At 41.0% G+C, this 23278-nt stretch overlaps 1 protein-coding gene across 3 annotated transcripts in view; it reads right to left on the reverse strand.

Moving 5' to 3' along the window:
• Positions 1 to 23278, reverse strand: part of unc5cb (unc-5 netrin receptor Cb) — a 132954-nt gene that overhangs the window by 27710 nt on the left and 81966 nt on the right. For 2 of the 3 annotated variants that reach the window (XM_058064998.1, XM_058065000.1), the window contains exons 2-4: positions 21448 to 21678; positions 10061 to 10204; positions 7545 to 7648 (exon numbers count right to left, since the gene is read on the reverse strand). In XM_058064998.1, coding sequence (XP_057920981.1) covers positions 7545 to 7648; positions 10061 to 10204; positions 21448 to 21678 — 479 coding nt within the window. Of the gene's footprint in view, positions 1 to 7544; positions 7649 to 10060; positions 10205 to 11979; positions 12005 to 21447; positions 21679 to 23278 lie in introns of those variants that run through there. The other variant, XM_058065001.1, reaches the window with a different exon arrangement.

Raw genomic sequence — 23278 nt, forward strand, 5'->3', positions numbered from 1 at the left:
ACCCTCGTGTGGAAAAAAGCGGTAGAAAATGAATGAATGAATGAACAAATACTAAGAAAGCCCCGCCCTCCCACCCTCCATACTCGACACACACACATACACACACCCACACACAATCACACAGTAGGGAGACATGGCATGGCACTGAGGATCAAGGAAACGCCACCTTTGGGGCCGTCCACACAGGGAGGAGCCGCAGGTCGTGCCATTGGGGGACCAGCACCTGGACCCCCACATTAAAGGGAGGAACCCCCAGCCGGCCGGGTCGAAGGGACCCAAGGATGGCACCCCCTCAGCAGACCCAACACAGCCCCCAGTGTGGAGGATCCCCCCTGAGGAAATACTGGAGTTAAAAGCTAAAGACTAAAAGCATAAAATAGGACTAAAAAGATAAAAACATAAGAAAAGTTTAAAAATATGAGCTAAAAGCCTGATTAAAAAGGTGTGTCTTTAATCTTTTTTTTTTTTTAAACATCAACAGTCTCCGCAGTCCTGAGGCTCTCCGGCAGGCTGTTCCACAGGTGGGGGCCATAGTGGCTAAATGCTGCCTCACTGTGGGTTTTCATTCTCTTAAGAAATTGAATGATTTAGGGTCACCATGGCAACAACAAAAACAATTTTGTTCTTACTACTTGTGTGAATGATTTCCTTAAATATATCCTTGACTATATACTTTAAGCCTGAAAGTGTAGACTATACGTTACACTATGTACTTCCCAAGTCCCCATGTAAGGCCAGTGTGCGTGTTTTTGGGTAAAGGTAACAATTTCACTGTTGGATTTGGTGACCACCGTCCTCTTTTTTTTTTTTTCTTCAAACACCATGGAGTGGGCCGCTGCATGCAAACACGTCTCTAATTAGCCAAAATATATAAAACACACGCTATGGAATGGTCTCACTTGTTACGAGGCAGAGAGCAAGGCGAAGCCATTCATTACTCATTACTGTTCTGTCAGAAATAGAACGTAGAGCAAGAGCCTGGAAGGGGTTGGGGGTGGTGTTGGGGGGGGGGGGGGGTTGCAAAGAAAGAGAAGAGAAGTCATTACTCGCTCTCGCCGCAGGCTTCCTAAACGACACACACCTGGAGGACGGGAGGATGAGCCGCAAAAACGGTACAAGCTAATTATTCAATCATTCACAGCCAGACAAGAAGCCATATGCGGAGCATCTGCTTGTGTGACAGCTATGGAAATGTTAGCTTAGCTATAAATATTAACAAGACACAATGCGGCAAGGTGCAGGGACTAGCTTGAATGCTACACTTGAACTTGCGCAAACTTTGACCTGATTCTGTAAAAAGAGCAGAGCTCTCTCGGATTCGGAGGATCTTTGATGAGCGTTTCTGTAGTGTAGTTATGTTTGACTTAAAAGTAGCATAGCGCTCCTGTCGTTTAGAGGATCTTTGACAAGCATTAGTGCAACAGGTCCTTAAAAGAACGACAGCAGACGCTATAGTAATCTAATGCTATTGTCATTTCACAAAAAATACAACTCATCCATCCATTTTCTATGCTGCTTAGCCTCACTAGAGTCACGGGGGTACAGTATGCTGGAGCCTATCCCAGCGTAAAATAGATCTTTGGCAATAGGTCCTTAAAAACAGCACTATTGTTAACTTAGCGCTTCTGTTTTAGTGCATGACTTTATTTATTACCATGTTATGATTTTTTAAAAAGTAAGGGAGTTTGAAAGACTTGCACAATGTATGCAAATGTGCTTTACGGATGTCGATTCACAGGCTCAACAGCGTAAACACATTTTAGGGTGATTAGGAAAGTGTTTGGCAAGAAAAAAAAACCAAGAGAGAGTAAGAAGTCGCTCATTAAAAGCTCATTTCCATGCTAAATTAAAAAAAGCACCACCTGGCACAAAGCAATTCACCTTCCCAACACTTCCAGATTGCAGTAAGAACCCCCCTCCCTTTATTATTATTTGTAAATGTCAACAAAAACACTTCAATGTCTCCGTCTTTCCGCTCCAAACATCAAATGTCCCTTAAAGTAAGCTAACGACTTAGAGAGGACTTTTAGAGTCAAGCGCAGCATCAGCGTGATTGGCAGGTGAGCGCCTAGAGGCCAATCTTGACTGGGCTGCCACGGCGGAGGTTTGAGAGCGGTCTCCTGACGCCCCCCCTATGCTCTCCCGTGGGTCGCTTTAATGAACACACACGACGCCTTTTAGGAGCTCCTGAAGTGATGTTCTTCTTGACAGTCGCTGCTCTCCACACCGTGAGGTGACTGACGCATGACAAGGTGACCTGACTCTGGCAACCTGGGACTTCAAACTAAAGTCCCTCAGTCAGACCAAATGCCAAAACACTAATATACATCTATATATTATATAAAATAGGTCAAGGTTTATAATTTGTTATGTTTTGTCCACACTTTATTATTGTGCCATTGTTACCATGAATCTTTGCATCTCCGTTCCTCTTACTGACTCCAGTTTTTATGAGTTATGCACTGAAGTGAATCAAGTTCACAATTCACTCGAGTCTGCTGCAAAAAACAAAAAAAAACCTCAGATGGAGAGTCCCATAGACATGCATTAGGGTGCATCAAATTTGAATGGGAAATTTAAATTTAAATTCATAATATCAATTTGGCTGGCATTCCATTTTTTTCCTAATGAACATAAAAATGTCTTTTGCAAAGTTTTGAGGAAATCCATTGAGATTTTGGAGTGCCACCTCACACATTAACTTTTGTAAAATTTCGGAAAATGTGCAATTTCTAGTCTAATTGCCAAAAAGTTGACCTGGAAATGTCAACTTAATAAAATCAACTGAAAATAGGAGCACTGGTGGGTTGTGCTGCACAGTACCTAAAATAATACATGGAGTATATAAAGTGTATATCAGATTATGTAGGACTACAGTACCACTCTCAATAAATATGAGACATCAGCAATACTGTCTACTCTATATTACTCTTGTTGATGTTATGCTTGCTCAGCTATTAGCTAACTGTCATTAGCAAACTGTAGCTAGCTAATGTTAGCTACAGTTGAGGCAATGAACACTAAATACCTATAAATATGACTACAAATCATTCAAATTACAAAGACAAAACCACAAATTTGCTGGTAATATATAATAGGAGTATAAATACCAACAAAAACATAATCACCTCAGAGTTCTTGAGCTGCAGTCTTTGCTGACCTCAGATCTCCATGGCGACCATTGAACTGTTCACCACTTTATTCCACAAAAACAGATGTATGGTGGCACCCCTAAATAATCATGTATTGGGAAAATATTTTGTATGTGTTGTTTCTACATATATTGGAACACTTTTAGTACCCAGCCATATCAAAATTCAATAATTGTGTTTTTTGATGCACCCTAACATACATGTAAACACCTCATTGAGATGGTTGGCCCGTTGCAGCCTTGTGTATTTATGTATTTGCCACAGTATTATCCCATAAATTCTGTTCAAGAAATGATGACATAACATCCAAATACAGTCAAAATCAAGATCTTGTTTAGACTGTAAATTGGTTGGTGCAATTCCATGCAGTACACGAATTGGGCATGGCCCCAGTTCTCTCTTGCCACATCCAATATGGCGGTGACATCGACGTATGAGTTCACCTCCCCGACATAATGAGCCCAGATATTGCAGTTAGTTACTTTTTAATTTCACTAGCAGCAGAAGAGTAAGTGAACGAGTTAAGAGAAACAAATACCGTAAAATTCAGTAAAAAAACTACATACCATCACTATTATGTCTTATTATCAATTACTTTTCACATAGAGTCCACACGTGTCCCCTTTTCCTCAATTTTGCAATTGTTGTTGCCATGCCTTTTCCAGAAGTGACCCTCTTCCTGCTTAGGATAGTCCGAGCTACAAGCTATTGTTGCTTTAGCATTTTAGTTTCAGTCCATACAGGACTCCTTTGTTCCTCGATATTGCTTTTGCCACAAATGGCGTTCTATCTTGCACCTGATTGGCTTGAAAGGTCTAACGTGTAACAAATGAGATTACCAGACTTGATAAAAAGTGAAAGTGTATTCACCATGTGAGAATATATTTAGTCAGCGTCTAGTCTAGACTTCAAATGTAATTAAACTACAGTAGAGACACTTTGGCCCCAGTTGACTTAATCCTAGCAGCAGGGGCCTCCTTTGCCCTCCCGTGAAGTGTATATCAGTGACTCGTTACCCACGATAACATAGTAGAACCCCGACTGTCCGAGGAGATGCCTGAATTCATGTGAAGCTTCCATGGAAACCAGCGCGGCAGCTCTCGCTGCTGCGTCACCTCTGAACTCCCGTCTTTCTCTGGGCGCCGTGTGGAGCGCTCTTCGTTGGAAGCGCATTGGAAGAAAAGAACAATGAAGCTACATTTTTTCCACAGAGGAGATTTAAGCCTGCTTTATGAGGCTGCCACACATTATTGCGTATGAAAGGAGTCAAGTGTGTGGAGCCTCTTAGGATTTTAATGAAAGTGTCTCGCTGAGGATCTGAGAAAAGGGAAGGTTCTGCATGGAGCTTCGACCCTTTCCCTCCTCAGCTTTTACATTATTCTACTGCCAAATCACTCCCACTCCCACTCCTTGGTACACCGCTAAATAGTTGATTATGTCCATATAAAAGATGGACGCAGACAACATTGACTTAATGACCAGTAAGATGATGGAGTCCATGTGTCCAAAGTGCGGCCCATGAGCCATTTGTGGCTAGCAGCTGTTTTCTTCATGGCCCCCTACACATTTAAAAAAAAAGACTAACCACCAACTATTTGAATAAACTATATTCCACAATAGGCTGCACGGCGGTCGAGTGGTTAGCGCGCAGACCTCACAGCTAGGAGACCAGGATTCAATCCCACACTCGGCCATCTCTGTGTGAAGTTTGCATGTTCTCCCCGTGCATATGTGGGTTTTTTTCCGGGTACTCCGGTTTCCTCCCACATTCCAAAAACATGCTAGGTTAATTGGCGACTCCAAATTGTCCATAGGTATGAATGTGAGTGTGAATGGTTGTTTGTCTTATGTGTCCTGTGATTGGCTGGCCACCAGTCCAGGGTGTACCCCGCCTCTCGCCCGAAGACAGCTGGGATAGGCTCCAGCACCCCCGCGACCCTCGTGAGGATAAGCGATAGAAAATGAATGAATGAATGAATATTCCACAATACATGAGGGTAATGGAACAAAAAAGTCAAGTGGTAGACCTAAGGCTGTCCATCAAGACACGGGACGATCCTCATGCCTAAATAAAGTTTATTCAAAAAAGTCATATTTGAAATATTTTGAAATGCAACCAAAAATATAAACTCTGGCTGCAATTTCAAAGCATTTAAGATGAAATATTTTTGACAAAACTACTAAAACAAAGATCTTTCAAAATAAGTCTGTTTTATATCAATTCTCCGTGCAGTGCAATTGGAGTAGACTACATTTTGTACCAAATCCCACTAAATTGTCAGGAAAACAGGCGCTGGTTAGGCACCGTGATTTGTCTTTCCAACCAAGCTACAGAACCGAGTCCAACCATGTCCATCACATGCAGTCAGCGTGATTTAAGAACAAAATTGTTACAAGTGTTTGGGTTTTAAGCCACAGTCAAACAACCACAGCAGCGCTCGACATTCTCATCTTCTCCTTGGGTGAAATATGACTAATCTTTCCGTCGCAACGTCTGCAACATATTTCTTCTGATCCAGATGAAACCAAAGACGTCCCACATCTGTTTTGTTTTTTTCTCTGGCTGAGTAAGAAACGGCTTGATACAGTGTTCACTTTTCCGCAGCTCAGACATGGAAGAAAATATAAGAAAAAAATAAATGATGCAATGGAACGTTTGTCTTTCTTGAACCGTGAAGTAAGGTTGAGCAATTAAAGAATATGAAAGCAGGTCTCTGTACATGGAAAAAAATCATTCCAGGTATTCCTCAAAAAACATGTTTTTGATATCATGCCATTCACACTTATCTTTTATACATTCTAAGAAATTTTTGTTTTTGTGTTACTAGCCCAACCTTCCATAAGTGGGTCAAAAATGACCCGGTCAGGTTGTTTTCTTGAAATATCTTTGTAATGAAAATTTTTTATCATTTCATATTCCAGGTATTCCTCAAAAAACATATTTTTGATATCATGCAATTCACATTTTTAACTTACCTTTAATACATTTTAAGAAATTTTTGTTTTTGTGTTACTACCCCAACCTTCCATAAGTGGGTCAAAAATGACCCGGTCAGGTTGTTTTCTTCAAATATCTTCATAATGAAAAGAATTATCATTTCATATTCCAGGTATTCCTCAAAAAACATATTTTTGATATCATGCTATTAACATTTTTAACTTACCTTTTATACATTTTAAGAATTTTTTGTTTTTGTGTTACTACCCCAACCTTCCATAAGTGGGTCAAAAATGACCCGGTCAGGTTGTTTTCTTGAAATATCTTCGTAATGAAAAAATTGTAGCATTTCATATTCCAGGTATTCCTCAAAAAACATATTTTGATATCATGCCATTTACATTTTTAACTTATCTTTATGCAACACACAATGGCTCCTCACATTTTCTATTGTTGTACGGGGTCATTTTCTTTTTCAAAGATGGAAAAAAGTGAAAAATGAAGATGTTTCTAACATGAAATCATTCTCATGTGGTCGTAAATATAATACTAAATATCATACAAGTGATTATTCCTAACCAAAATGGCAAAATTGACATAAAAATACATTGATTCTAGTATGGGTCATTTTTGACCCACTTATGGAAGAGTGTAGGGTCCAGTCACTCGTGCATCAAAGGGTTAAAGTCTAAATAGGGAGGTGCCAATTTTGGCCCATTCTGATGGTTTCTTACAAAACACAACACAATTAGCTCCCCCCCTCCCCAACAACTCCAAGCTTCATGCCTCCTTCACTGACCAATCATCGTCAGCCATTTGTCAATGCGGAACCCAGCTGTGTTCTTAATCGTCACACCCGGCAAAGCCAAAGAATCGCCTGATAGCGGGGAGAGCTCCGAAAAGACTCTCACAACTCAGGGCCAGGATTGTTTGAGGACAGGTCTGTCGAGTCGAGCCTGAAAACTTTGGACCATTTAGTCTGTCAGCACTTTGAGCGCGGATAAATGTTGTGCAGTTCCACTCGGTTAACTCGCCGTTTCCAGGTCAATCACAAGTCTTGACAGGGTTCATTCCAACCAAAACACACACACACACACACACACACACACACACACCAGACTGCCCCCCCTCAACCCCCCACCACATCAATCTAAGCTTTCATCCTCTATTTATGTTGCTGCAAGTGAGCCTTTTCAAAAGCAGCTTTAATAGTCTACTGTAGATGGAGAGGAAGGCAAACAGTAGAGTTTCAGTAACACGGCGGCCACGCAGCTGGTTTGATTCCCCGTCTCCTCTCGCCCTCCACAGTCCATTCTCACATTTTATTAGCTGTGTTAACCAAATAGCCCAGAAAGTGTCCTCACCTGCAGTCTGGATTGAACACGAGGGGGTAATAAGGCTTAAATGGGATATTAAATACTTATGTTGATACCATGTTGCTATTTCAAACTTACCTCGGCCATCGGAATGCCTTCAGGTGGTCGGCACTGGAGCAAAACTTCCTGTTCCAGTGATACTTCCTTCCCAAGTGGCTCTTGGTCAAAAGTTTTCCTCAAGTCTACAAAGAAAGAAAAACATTTGATTTGATTTTTGATTGATGTTATAGCCCTTTTAATATTCCGTTCTCAATCACGACACTCTTTACTCCGACTCAGAATGGGATTCAACTCAAAGCACAAAGGAGAGCAAAACAAGGCAATTTTTTTCTATTCTAACGGCACGCTGTCGAGTCTGGCTGTGAAAAGATGCCCGTCCAGTTGAGGAGCTAATCCATTCAGCAGGAGCTGATGGCGAAGGGAAGAGGGGGGGGGGTCCATTGTGATTTGAGGGATAGGTTAGTGCTGGCAGGCTGCTCATCATGGCTGATTATAGGAGGTGGAGCAGCAGGAGACGGCACAGTGGGGGACCGAGAGGCACGGATCCGACTCGCTGTGCTGGAATAACGGCTCTGGATGAGACACTCCAAAGAGAGGAAGAAAAAAAAAAAGTATGGCAACAAATAGACACAGCCGCCTGCTTTAAGGTTCATGTGACAGCCGTGTCAGAGTCAAGTCAACTGATGTGACCTCCTGTCTGTCTCTTAATGCACATTTAGTACTGTAACGTTTTATTTACATTAGGGAGGCACTAAATGCATCATCTTGTGCACACCCGGAAGCAAGAATGGCTGAAATAAAGTTGCATTGGACAAAAACCACCTGTAGATTTATCCTTATCAAATCAACTTTATTTGCATAAGTGGGTCAAAAATGACCCGTTCAAGTTGTTTTCTTGAAATATCTTCGTAATGAAAACATTTTATCATTTTATATTCCAGGTATTCCTCAAAAACATATTTTTGATATCATGCCGTTCACATTTTTAACTTATCTTTTAAACATTTTAAGAAATTTTAATTTCTTAAAAAAACCAGCACCCGCCCCGACTCAGACAGACGAGCGGACGCCTCAAACATCACTACTATTAATTTTAATAATGGCGGCAGCTCATGAGTACAAACTGTGACTCACAATAGCGATAGTTTAAGTCCGCTTCATGCTCAGTCTCCTTTCTGCTCCGTTCTCCTTGGGCCGTGATGCATTCAGGCGCATTCACAATTGTGTTAAGCGCTAACCGTGCATATGAATGGCACTGTTTTTAGTTAAAAACCAATGTAAGCGCTCACTCTAACAGTGGTTTGTAAAAGTGTAAGGTCGCCAGAAATCTTTGCTCTTTTGATGTGTTATTGAAGTATACGTATTTATAGGTTATCACATGGTTTGTCTGGTATCAGGCCAGGTACCTTCAGTCTCAGGCTGATACTGACACTTGGGGGCATGATACTGGGCCTGATACCAGACAAACCATGTGATGATCTTATTATCACATACTATTTAATCATGAGCTTATTATCACGTACTATTTAATCAAAAGATCATTTTGTTTCCAGAAAATGTTCAGTTTATTACATGTATTACATGTAAACAGTGTAAACACAATAATTGCAAAAATATTTCAACAATAATATTTTATCAACAGTCTTATCTTATCAGAGTGTCCTCCTCATGAATGATGATAAAACGTTCCATTTCTAATATTCTGTTTGCTATTTTCCCTATTTGTCTTTCGCCGGGAGTGTCAACCGCTGACATGTTGACAGAGCACAGACGGCAGCAAAACACGCTCGTGCGCAGTTCTCTGATTGGTTGTTTCACGGGCACGATACCAGAGCAGCGCGCTTTGAGTGGCTGATACTGGACATGGTTAAACTCTATATTTTATCAGTATCACTGCCCTGGGCTTTGACACAGTATCATTTCGGCCTTTTCCCGTATCATTCATGGGCGGTTTCTAGGGTACAGGGCCAATTAATACTGTAGTATGTGATAATTCAAAGTACAACACAGATCAATGTATTTGGGTAACATCCCATCTGCCACCCTTGCATTGCAGTCATATTGCAGACATTACAGGTCACGTGTGACTTCTTACGTTGAGACCCGAGTAGCATGTATGGATATACCATGACATACCCAAAGCGGACCACTTGGACAATACAGAGCTGAATGAGGTTCAGAGTGCATCGGCGTGTCCCCTCAGGTGTCTTCTTGACAACAATGCCCGTTTTGTAACACGCATTTTATGCTGCAACAGCGTCGCCTTGATGCTGCAACTACAACTAGAACTGTCAACTCCTCTTGGCTTCTTTTTTCAACAAAAAAGGAGAAAACTCGGGAGGCTTCTCATCATTTGGAAACGATTGTGTGAAAACTATGATCAAAATGCAGGAGGACAATCATAAATACAAACTGTGGCCTCTTTTCTGTGTACTTCTACTCGTGTTGACGTTATACTGTGCACAAGGAGACAAGGACAAATCCTGTTCAAAGGGACACATTTGCGAGCACGGCACACTTCTCCAGCCTGGAGCAGAAGGATGAAGGAGCACATAGAGTCAAGACTGGGATGAAGGCAGCCCAAGAGTACTTACAGGCGATGCGGACGTGGGCTTTACGGCTCTTGGTGGTCCCTGCGGAGCTCCAGGCCACACATTGACACCAGAAATCCTCCGGTCCAAAAAGTTCCTCCACTTGCTGCCGAGTGATCTCAATGCTGGCTTCTCTCACCACCAGGCCTGTCGGGAAGAAGAAGGCGCATGAGTGCTTTGCACACGGAGATCATGGAGTCCTGCTCGTTTTTCACATGACCTTTAAACGACATTGGTGGAGCAGTGTAGTTCAAAAGTGAAAGCAATATGGATCCTCTATGGATCCTTGTTGCAAAGCATCCAAATGGCCAATCCTTGAATCCCACTTGAGTGGTTAGTGCGCAGACCTCACAGCTAGGAGACCAGGGTTCAATTCCACCCTCGGCCATCTCTGTGTGGAGTTTGCATGTTCTTCCCGTGCATGCGTGGGTTTTCTCCGGGTACTCCGGTTTCCTCCCACATTCCAAAAACATGCTAGGTTAATTAGCGACTCCAAATTGAGTCCTGTGATTGGCTGGCGACCGGTCCAGCTCCAACTCTCGCCCCAAGACAGATGGGATAGGCTCCAGCACCCCCGTGAGGATAAGTGGTAGAAAATGAATGAACACTTGCCAGTCCTCTAAATATCTGTACCAAATTTGGCTAAACACCTTGAACTTATGGTGATGGTAATGGTTTTATTTCATTTGAACATGCATCAGATTACAATTGAATGCATCCCATAATCAGTTCCCAGTTCCACATGTCCAAAAGGAGTAGGAAGAAGCAAAGCTTATTAAATCCTACTCCTCCATCTGGTACTTTTACAATCAGTAAGTGTTACATTTGTTCACTTCCTGCTTTCCATAATACAGTTTAAGTTTTTTTTTTTTTTTTTAAATAATGTACCTCGTACCGAAGTACGAGGTGATATGACCATCCAATGACATAATGTGTACCATAGTAAGTGTCAATATAGTGATATATAAAGCACATAAAGCACTGGTTCAAGACTCTTCATTCTTGTATTTTGCAAACATCAACTGCTTGTATCGTTTTTTTCCACTTCCAGTGGGTGGTTTGTAGTATGCAAGAATTTTAAGTCACCCGTCATTTAGTCATCTGACTAATGGGTGTATCTGTCATAAAAATAACAGCACAGAAAAAAAGTAGGGGTGCGTGTTTTTCAAATTGTCACCCTTTTGGGTGCAACGCGGTTGAGTAGTAGAAAAGTACACAAAACACATAGTCATGAGGGCACTGTGCGTGTGTGTGTGCATCTGGCCCTGATTTCAAAGCTTTGGGTCCGGGGGTCCTGTGGGGGTGGATTCTAAGCGTCACGGCTAAGACAATCCGGTTTGCTAACCCCTCTGATTACTGCTCATCTGGGCGCCAGGCCTCAAACAAATAAATCCCATACTGCCGACAAATGCCACGATACCCCTTAGCTGCTAGAATGAATTCATGGCAAAAGTGGGCTGTATATACTGTAACATACATACATGCCAGCCATTATATTAGGTACACCTGCACAAACAGGTATGAAACATTTTCAAGGATCATGCGTACATTTTCATCACTGCAATTGCCCGCTCAATTGCCCCATTACAGCAGCATTAGCAGGCAGGCTGTGCCATTACAAGCCACCACTTTGGATTTAGACGCTCATGATCATGTTTGGATACCAAAAGTCAGACCCTATCATCAGCAACACAAAAACCACAATGTGCCACACGAGGCCTCTTTTTTTTTTTGTTACTTCCATTTTTAGTTTGTCTCCATTTTCCGTTTACAGCTATATTTTACTGGCGTCGTTTTTTCCCCCCACAGACTGTCAGCACCACACCTATAGACTATAGACTGACAATAGCACAATAAGTGATAATGGGCAACATATAAAACTGGTCAAATGTGTTAAAGCAGGGGTCTCAAACTCAATTTACCTGGGGGCCGGAGCTAGGTTCTGGGTGAAGCCGGGCCGCATCAGGTTTTCAAAAAAAACCAAAACTGGAAAAAAAACAAAAAAATATATATCTTAAATGCTTTTGCTGCTGCTATGCCCTACACTTTTTCAGTACTTTGGTTCTGGTTTTCCACACCAAAATATCTGATAAAACATTCCACTGTTCTCAAATATCTTAATTTTTATTTTTCTATACACAAAATAAGATAACAAATAAACAAATTAAGAATAAAGACAATAAATCAATCAATCAGTAATAAATAAGTAAAATAATAATAAAACAGCAAATAAGAAAAACGTAAGAAACCACATACAGTTGGTAGAGAAATTATTTTTTTCAGATTCAAATGTACAGCATTAACAGTTATTTATAATGAAACTTAATTTTACCCAATTAGCAAGTTAGCATCGTACTCAGTTCCATCTGGGAGCAGCGTCGTAACTTTAACAACATGTTTGATGAGATTATCTTGACGTGTATTTTCCGTTTTATTCCAAATCATTTCCTGCATTTATTTGTACCCAGCATCATAAGCCTTTAGCTTCATTGCTAATCCAAAGCAAAACAGGGCGGGGTAACCGGGTAGGGTAACAGTATGGGCGGGGCAAAATCATGTTAATTGTGTCCGGTGTGCACACAGCTTTAAGCTGTCATTTCAATATTAAACTTTGGTATCAAGGTGGGGGCCTCAAACTAGCGTCTCGCGGGCCAAATGCGGACGGCAAGTTTGAGACCCCTGTGTTAAAGGAAAGATACATTTGGGGGGAATTTTGCACATTATCCATAATTCTTATGTTAAAACATGCTTCAAATTAAAATTCAACATAACCAGATAATATTGTCACAGCATGCTGCAGCAGTGATTACTGGTTATTTTGTGTATATCGAATTCTGATTTACTTCTATGTCAAAATAGTGAAAAACATTGCAAACACAATGATTTACTTGAAGTGCTTTACAGCAGCTGCATTGCCGCACATCTGTGGGGTGAAATAGAAAATGTAATACAGTCAACATTACACAAGCCTGTAGGCGTGGGCTCAATTTATTGCGCTCATTTTAGTTTCCATAAATCAGATTTGACTTCTTATGCAAGTTCGATGTATTCTCTGCATTTTAGCACACCTCAGGGACACACTGGTTACGTGACATCATTGTCAGGAGTGATTTTTGACTCACCGCTGTTGCAGTGTTCATTCAATCAGCGCCCTAATCTGTGGCATAAATCCAATTCCGAAGACAACCGCTGTGCAAAAGGGGACACTGTCAAACTCCGTGGGTAGAGAGGAAAGAAATAAGAATGATTAGGGCCAATTTTGCCACATGAGCTCAGCTAGGACTGTTTTCTATCTGTGGGTATGCCGTGGTTGGGAGTGTCTTGAGTTTCCTGGCTGAATGGAAAATGCAAAAGGAGAGAGAAGTGGCGCTGTTGAAAATGAACATGCCATTTTAGTTCGGGTTCAACGCTTTCACACAGACTCCTTGTTCTGGTGCAAGCACATCCCACACACCAGCTTAGCGCTCATGCAATATTTACAGCCAGCACACACAGGGAGAGGAGGAGCGGCCGTGTGCATGTGTAAAGCGTGTACAGCATTGGAGGAAGTGTGTGATGAGTCACCTGTCCTCAAAGGGGCGCTGTGCTGTAGCAGCGACACAACAATTCAATGTAAACAATGTTTGAATGTAATTTAATAGTCGCACATACGAGCAGTTGTTTGCTAAATAAAAGGATGAAGAGTCTTGAACCAGTCATGATGTGCTATATATATATATATATATATATATATATATATATATATATATATATATATATATATATATATATATATATATCACTATATTGACACTATGGTACACATATTGTCATTGTATGGTCATATCACCTCGTACTTTGGTACGAGGTTCAATATTAAAAAAATAAAAAATAAAACTTAAACTGTATTATGGAAAGCAGGAAGTGAACAAATGTAACAGTTGTAAAAGTACCAGATGGAGGGGTAGGATTTAATAAGCTTTGCTTCTTCCTACTCCTTTTGGACATGTGGAACTGGGAACTGATTATGTGATGCATTCAATTGTAATCTGATGCATGTTCAAATGAAATAAAACCATTACCATTACCAAGTTCAAGGTGTTTAGCCAAATTCATCAAAATTTGGTACAGATATTTAGGGGACTGGAAAGTGTTCATTCATTTTCTACCACTTATCCTCACGGGGGGTGCTGGAGCCTATCCCAGCTGTCTTTGGGCGAGAGTTTGAGCTGGACCGGTCGCCAGCCAATCACAGGACTCAATTTGGGGTCGCCAATTAACCTAGCATGTTTTTGGAATGTGAGAGGAAACCGGAGTACCCGGAGAAAACCCACGCATGCACGGGGAGAACATGCAAACTCCACACAGAGATGGCCGAGGGTGGAATTGAACCCTGGTCTCCTAGCTGTGAGGCCTGCACGCTAACCACTCGCCCGTCGTGCAGCCACTGGCAAGTGTGTGTCTAAAAATTGAGCAAAAAAACAACAACAAAAAAACCCAACAACAACAAAAAAACCCACCTTAAACTGTATTATGGAAAGCAGGAAGTGAACAAATGTAACAGTTACTAATTGTAAAAGTACCAGATGGAGGGGTAGGATTTAATAAGCTTTGCTTCTTCCTACTCCTTTTGGACATGTGGAACTGTGAACTGATTATGGGATGCACTCAATTGTAATGTGATACATGTTCAAATGAAATAAAACCATTACCATTACCATATGCCAATAAGTGGACTTTGGTGACTTCATGGGTATTACCAAAATGTTTTCTGACGTGCTCCGCTTCAAACGCATCCAAGGGATCGGCCGAGCAAAACAGAAATAAGCCCGCTGACCTCATCCGGTGACTTCATAGCTTTACTCAGCCTGCAGCTCATCATGTCATCGCATCCAAGTACGAGAAAAACAAAGCGAGTGGTACTCGGAAGATGGCAGACTTCAGCTATTTGTGTTGTGGCCATAGCTGGAGGAGTGTGAAGAGGTCACCTTGTTGAATTTTTTTTTTTTTTTATTGACGAAAGCAATTCCTTTCCTTATTGATCAGTCAAGCAGAGAATTTGATGATAGGGTTTCATTTGGTCACTGTTGATTACCTTGTGACCATGTTTACTGTGTTCTCCTGCACGGACTGCAGTGTGTAGCTTAACAAGCAAAGAAAGCAAGAGTTGTCCTTACAGCTATAAATCTACCTAGACATATTTGCCAACACTTACCACTTCATCCTGTCATGACACCTCATCTGAATCTATGCTTTACGTACCGCTACCTCTGACACACATCATGCTTCACGACTGACTGATGTACGTTTACGTGTTGCGACACAAATTGCCTCCCATGAAACAACAAAACAACACTTTGCACTGCGTGAATGTGTTCATTCTGTCAAAAATGCTAATGCACTTTTGTGTTTTTTTTTTAATGTTACCTGTCTGGTGTTTCATGTGGAATAAAAATATAAAAAATGCATGCAATCCTTGGTAAATATTGTTTCATTGCATAGCACTGACCCCCCCCTCCCTTGCATGTCGATGGATGCACAAAAAGGCATTGGTGAACAATATGACCATATTGCAAACTCACAGGTAAGACGCTCCACGCTGTGAAAAACACAGTGCAGACCATAAATCAAGCCCCGTATGGTTGATTACATCGCAGCTACTGCTGGCACTAAAAAAGCAGCACCACCGCCTCCTAAACAGCACCATTACTTTGGAGAATGGCGGCCGTGATTCTTTGGAGGTTTGCATAATGAACCGCCTTTTCAATTTTTTGGTGACCTTTCTGAGTTTAATAGGCTAAAACTTTTTCTGTTGATGTATTTACTGATATTTTTTTTACTTCATATGCTGTATATCCTCAGAGGACCTCGACGCCATCTTGAAGTTTGCCTTCTCTGATTTTGGATCAATATTTGCAATAAAAGTGACTGTTGGAGAACGTGAACTAGCTGCAGGTCCAGCAACACTTCCATTGTTCTTCCAATTGCTCACTCTCTACAAAGAATTTGACTACTAACTGCTAGCGCTAACAACCCGGAAGAAGACCTGTTGAAGAATCGAGACAATGTCTGAAGGGACGGGATGGTGCCTACACAAAAGCATAGATCATTTATTCACCTACAAACCACATAACACAGCATTGATATTAATTGTAAAACAAATATTCATTCATTCATTTTCTACCGCTTATCCTCACAAGAGTCGCAGAGGGTGCTGGAGTCTATCCCAGCTGTCTGTACACCCTGGACTGGTCACCAGCCAATCACAGGGCACATATAGACAAACAACCATTCACACTCACATTCACATCTATGGACAATTTCGAGTCACCAATTAACCTAGCATGTTTTTGGAATGTGGGAGGAAACCGGAGTACCCGGAGAAAACCCACGCATGCACAGGGAGAACATGCAAACTCCACACAGAGATGGCCGAGAGTGGAATTGAATCCTGGTCTCCTAGCTGTGAAGTCTGTGTAGAACAAAAACAACAAACAAGTCCTATCGTGTCAACTAACCAATTAAAAGTACAACCCATCGTCATGGTAACCCAGTGCAAAACATAGGACATAAATGCTGTAGCTCCATACTGTAATTGCATTTTAAAATGACAGGCAATGTTAACACTGGACAGAGAAGATGACAATTAGTAGCTTGGCTCCGACATGATGTACGGTGACATTTCCCACTGGGATCCTACGATCACTCCTCCGGTTATGGCCATTTTATTTTGAACCAGCTTTGATGTAGTGCAGTCGTCACTCCGTTTACGTACCAATTGTCTGCCTTCATGCTCGTTTTTGACGTGGTGAAATATAAGGTTATGTCCCTCAAGTACAGAGAAGATGTCAAAATGACCCTTTTCCACTGCATGACACAAAGAGTGACAAAGAGTGACACAAAGAGTGACACAAAGAGTGACACAAAGAGTGACACAAAGAGTGACACAAAGAGTGACACGGCTCTACCTGCTACTGACCAAACCAACCAAAGTCAAGAGGATTGGTGCAACATTTGGGGAAAGTGACAAATATTTAGACAAATCTGTGAACGCTACCCGAGAGACGTTGGAATATAACTCATGCAAGATGTGAGCACAATCCAAAGCGTTGCACTTACAGTATATTTTATTTTCGCTGTGGTATATTAGCTTTTGCTTTATAAATGCCATCTAGTCTGGTCCATTCATCATCCCTTATTTGACACTCAACCATCCTTTTTTTTTTTATTCCTGACTTCTCTTGATCAATTAGTCTGCGAGGCTCCATCTCCGAAAGGTTTCTCATATCTCTAGAATGTCATGAACATATTCGATAATTTGCTTTTTTCTCCTCATTTCAAGGTCCAATTATTTGTATTCACAGTTCATAAAGTACACAGTGTGCGATACGTCTGGAAAAAGTTGCCCTGCTTCCATGTAGAACACGTTTTTTATGTCTGTATGTCTACTGCATTCTCATACTGTCTAGTCTTTATTTTCAGAACATCACCAGTTGTGAAAGCAGGACTCAGGAGAAAGAGAGAGAGAGAGAAGCACTCTGAAAGCGAGAGATCCAATTTCTGCTGATGACATTGCCTGAAATATTGACCAGGCTGGACCACAGGGCTTTTAAAATCCTATTTAGACAATTTGGCTAAATCATAAACAATGAGGAAGCGTCACTTCAGTGGCATTTTGCATGTTAGTAGAAATATGCTATAATTAGGCGAGCTCCGAATCACATTTTCAATGCAACATTTATTTTTTTCGCACATTTGGTACATATCGAATTCCCACACTTTTTCATTCACAATCTTTATGCCAAACATTAACAGAGAAAGAAATACGAGTTTAATGAGTTAATTTCAGCGAGCTAACAATGCAAGTCATCGAGACACACCTGTTTCAACTATAAAAACCCCGAACAATGTTGCACGGTTGGAAATATACATGCTGTGATCATGCATTAACACGTACACTGATGATGAGCTTGTAGTAGTTGTAGTATCTTACCATATTTGGATTCAAAACACTACCCAAATGTCTTTTCGGGGCGCATTGATACACAAACTTATGCTAGTTCCGTCAACAACAGTAGCATAGACGGCTGTGTCTTCCAGCACAAGGTAAAAAAATGCTGACGGAAAAGTCTTTATAGCAAAATTGAGAGGTAGGTATCCGCTTTTTTGTCTGTGAATGATACAGAGACTACAACTAACAAAAGATAAAAATAGTTTTCCATGTTAGCTGCTACAATAATATCAATGTAGCTTTGTTAATATACAAGTCAGTTATGTAAAAGGTACACTGTAAGGTTTTTGTAAGGGCTTTAGCATCAAAATAGCTATTTCACATGACATCCATTGCTAGCGAGATTATATTAACTTGTTTTCTCACGTAAGAATGCACAGAAAAGGGAAAGACATGTGTTCATGTTTCACACAAGGATTGGGAATGATGGCAAAAATCCAAAAATAAGTGCAGTTCCCTTTAAGGCAAGACACTTTTTATATAATAGTTCACATTGTCGGAACTGTTTTTTGAGAGTTATTTTACTTATTGGTGGATTACCAGCTATCGCTTTGCAGTCATTTGTTGCATTTTAAAAATGACTAAAGCCGTTTACACAAATGTTAAGAAATGTTATGTTTTACATTTTCCTTAAAACCAACATATGGACTGAACGGTCATTATAGCGTACCGTTACACCTCTAGTAATTAAATCATTAACATGAAACTTAGAAAGTTGGTGTGAATTGTGATAGAAGTGTTTATACTATACACTCTATAGGGCTGGAGTGGAAATGCTCCATCAAGGCTTCATTTGTCTTCCATACGTCATTACAAGCTACTATGGTAATGGTAATGGTTTTATTTCATTTGAACATGCATCAGATTACAATTGAGTTCATCTCATAATCAGTTCCCAGTACCACATGTCCAAAAGGAGTAGGAAGAAGCAAAGCTTCCATAGCTTTCCATAATACAGTTTTTTTTTTTTTTAAATAATGTACCTCGTACCGAAGTACGAGGTGATATGACCATAAAATGACATAATGTGTACCATAGTAAGTGTCAATATAGTGATATATATAGCACATCATGACTGGTTCAAGACTCTTGAGTCTCAAACACGTGGCCCGCGGGCCAAATGTGGCCCGCAGGACACTAGTTTGAGGCCCCCGCCTTGATATGAAAGTTTAACGTTAGTGCGGCCCGCGCAAGTTTGATATGGATGCTGTATGGTATCATGTACCCATAAAAATTATTAATAAATAATAAAATAAAAAAAAAAGTATAAATGTGACTATAGTCGTGTATTGTCATGACTACAGGGCTCTAATAATGCTTTGTTAATTTTAATCTGAAAAAAATAATTTGTCTACCCAACAACTATATGTGGTTTCTTAAGTTTTTATTATTTGCCGCTTTATTATTATTATTATATTTATCTATTTATTTATTACTGATTGATTGATTTTCTTTATTCTTGATTTGTTTATTTTCCATCTTATTTTGTGTAGAAAAATAAAAAGTAAGAACAGTGAGAACAGTAGAATGTTTTATCAGAGCTTTTCTTGTAGAAAATTGGAACCAAAGCGAAGTTTTTTAAAAAAAAATTGTTTTTAATAAATGCGTTTTTTTGGTTTGGAAAACCTGATGCAGCCCAGTCTCACCCAGACCCGAGCTCCAGTGGTCCCCAAGTAAATTGAGTTTGAGACCCCTGCTCTTCATCCTTGTATTTATACAAACATCAACTGCTTGTATTGTTTCTCGAATTGGCATTGTTTGATTTCCTTACTCAATCCATTCCATAGTTTGATTCCACATACTGAAATGCTATGGCTTTTTAATGTAGTCCTAGCATATAACTACGTAGCCCCCTTTGGCATTAGTGTTCAGCCTTGGCGGAGTTCTGCACTCTGCTGATTGTTGCAAAATTGTCTACTTCGGGCTTATCATAGTGTTTAAAATGATGTTTTATTTCCTAAAACATTCTCAAGGCTACACATATTTACTTGTCTCGGTGCCACGTTTAAAGTCTGTGCACGAAGTAAAGCGCATCAATGAATGCGCAGGACGTAGCCCTTGGGTACGGCTGATGTCGAGCAGGGGGGCTCGGTGCAATGCGTGGGATGTTCTCTGTTGATGCTTTCAGCGTAAAAAAAAGCCTTTTGACACAAAAAGGTAAAAGACACAACTGTAGACCTTCAAACGCCTTCTTTGCAACAACAATTGAGTGTACAAAACACACGCCAAGATCCCCACGGTCCGCCGGGGCCAAAAGGTCCAAACTTCAATACGCCTTCTCTTTTACAGCAGAACGCAGCGCACTTTTTAAATCAGCGTGCTTGCTTTTGTGTTTGTCTTTAATACTCATCGGCATCCGCGTCCTATGGATTCCAAGAGTCGCAGCAGGAATACGTCTGCGTGGGAGTGTGCAGACGTGTGAGAGGGGGTAAAAACAAAACAGCAGGATGAAAAAGGCTAAATGTGAAGTGATTTGTACCTGTGGGGGACAAAAAGAACCCCATTTCCAATACGGCGGCTGAATGTAGCCAATCAGTGGCTCTGATGTTGTGTGTAATGGCTGTGGTGCCTTCAGGGGGATGGATTCGGTGGAAAAAAAACAAGCTACTGATTCACAGGCTTTCTCCTTTTAAATGTTCCTATTGGGAAGCTCAGATGGGTTATGGTGTTATGTTGTCGTTGACATTTAGAAAAATCAAGCAGTATGATCTATTGTAATAATTCATCTCATTTGCATGAGGAATTTAAATATTGATCGGCCTAGTTTTAATAGGGAGGGAATCATGGCCTCATAATCTTGTAAAGATTCGGGCTCCCCTTCAATGAACTGCAGCACTCATGCAGCCCCAAACCATGACACGACCACCGCTATTCACTAATGTCAAATATAGTATATTATACTGTGTCATCCTCTGCTTCATGATGTCACAGTACAATGCCGCATGGAATTCATGTTTGCCCTCAATGAACCACGGCAGCACTCATGCAGCCCCAGACCATGACACGACCACCACTATTCACTAATGTCGAATATAGTATATTATACTGTATCATCCTCTGCTCCATTATGTCACAGTACAATGCCGGATGGAATTCATGTTTCCCCTGAATGAACCACGGCAGCACTCATGCAGCCCCAAGCCGTGACACCGCCACCATGCTTGAGTGGAGGAATGACGCAGTGACTTGTGTTGCCAGCTATTTAAATAATAATAGATGTATGTTGAGCCATTTTCTATACAAGCTGTACACTGACTACTCTAAAGTATACCCAAGTTTAATGTCCCTTGAGAAGATACAGTAATAAAAATGCTGGCTGAAATGTAAGGGGTGTACGGTATAAACTTTCGTAGCCTGGGGCGACAACTCAAGACACTTCATTTCGTCTGCTTGGCCTCACCAGAGTTTTCGTCCACGCGCTCCTCCACCGTGTGCTCCTTCTGGTGAACCCACTCGCTGTTGCACTTGAAATAGATCTGAGTGGCCGGCGTGGCTTTGCAGTACAGGTTGACGGGCTTGTTCTTGACGATGTAGGCCTCCTCGGGCTCCATCAGGAATACGGGCAGAGGCTCCGGGGGGTCCGAGGGAAAGGTTTCCGGCAGCTCGCCGAGACCTATGAAGTCATCATCAACTAGGAGGAAGACAGGAAAAAAGTGAGTATTAGAAGACTCAATGAGGTCCACTCTCTTCCTGTTTACTTTCCATGTCCATTTGGATCTGACGTTTTGAGGTACAAACACAAATTTAACCAAATATTACCAGGAATTGAATATTTCTTCTCTGAAATATGAATGTTTAACTCACCACAGGTGACACAAGCAAATATTGTTGCTCTGGCAAAGCTAAATATTTGGAGGAATTTCCCAGCAAATGAAGTTGATGATCTTGCTTTTGTTATGCTTTTGTTTCCTGCTACCACACACACACACACACAAGCACGCACGCACACACGCACGCACGCACAGCAGATCTAATGACCTGAGGCTTCTGGCCCACTTTGTGCCATTCCTCCAATAGTTCTGCACTAGACAGATACGCTTCCCTGTAATTACAACTCCCTTTCATCTCTACGTCTTGAATCGCGGGCACCAAACAGCGCACTAAAGCACGGGCAGACCAATAGGGTGGAGGGGAGCTTTGAAGAAGAGGAAGCAAGCCCGTTTGTCACCTCCAGAACTGTTCTATTCTTGCCATAGAACCAGGAAGGCAGGCATCAATAATTCAACAAAGATTGGGCGGGAGGGGGCAGGATGTTGATGGCCCATTCTGGGTATGCAGGTTGACATAGCCTTTGGAAATATGGCCTAAAACGTTCAACCACAGCATGTTTTTGTGAAACCTGGTGGATGATTTTGGTTTTTGAAAATTGCAGTTGCAAAAACAAACACCTAGCATAACAACAGTGAAAGAATCATGGAGGGACTAAAAAACAAATGTTCACCGACTTATAAACCATTGGTTGCCAAGTTGCTAAGATGTGTCAGTCGACGGCGGCCATGCTTTTCTACCAATCTTCTCCAAATTGATAGGTAATGGTAATGGTTGTATTTCATTTGAACATGCATCAGATTACAATTGAGTGCATCCCATAATCAGTTCACAGTTCCACATGTCCAAAAGGAGTAGGAAGAAGCAAAGCTTATTAAATCCTACCCCTCCATCTGGTACTTTTACAATCAGTAACTGTTACATTTGTTCACTTCCTGCTTTCCATAATACAGTTTAGGGTTTTTTGTTGTTGTTTTTAAATAATGTACCTCGCACCGAAGTACGAGGTGAACATAGTACGGGGAAGCCCTTCGGCTTAAATTGCTAGTCTTTCATGAGCTGAATAATATTTCATGAGCGTTATTGTGCACCTTTTAGTGTTCTTTGCTTCATTGATTGTGGTACCAGCTGGTACTTATACAATCAGTAACTGTTACATTTGTTCACTTCCTGCTTTCCATAATACAGTTTAGTTTTTTTTTTGTTTTTTTTTTTTAATAATGCACCCCGTACCAAAGTACGAGGTGATATGACCATATAATGACATAATGTGTACCATAGTAAGTGTCAATATAGTGATATATATAGCACATCATGACTGGTTCAAGACTCTTCATCCTTGTATTTAGCAAACATCAACTGCTTGTAGTGTTTCTTGAATTGGCTCATCGTTGTACATTGTTTGATTTCCTTACTCAATCCATTCCATAGTTTGATTCCACATACTGAAATGCTATGGCTTT

This window comes from Doryrhamphus excisus, chromosome 2, assembly GCF_030265055.1.
Source record: "Doryrhamphus excisus isolate RoL2022-K1 chromosome 2, RoL_Dexc_1.0, whole genome shotgun sequence".
Taxonomy (NCBI): domain Eukaryota; kingdom Metazoa; phylum Chordata; class Actinopteri; order Syngnathiformes; family Syngnathidae; genus Doryrhamphus; species Doryrhamphus excisus.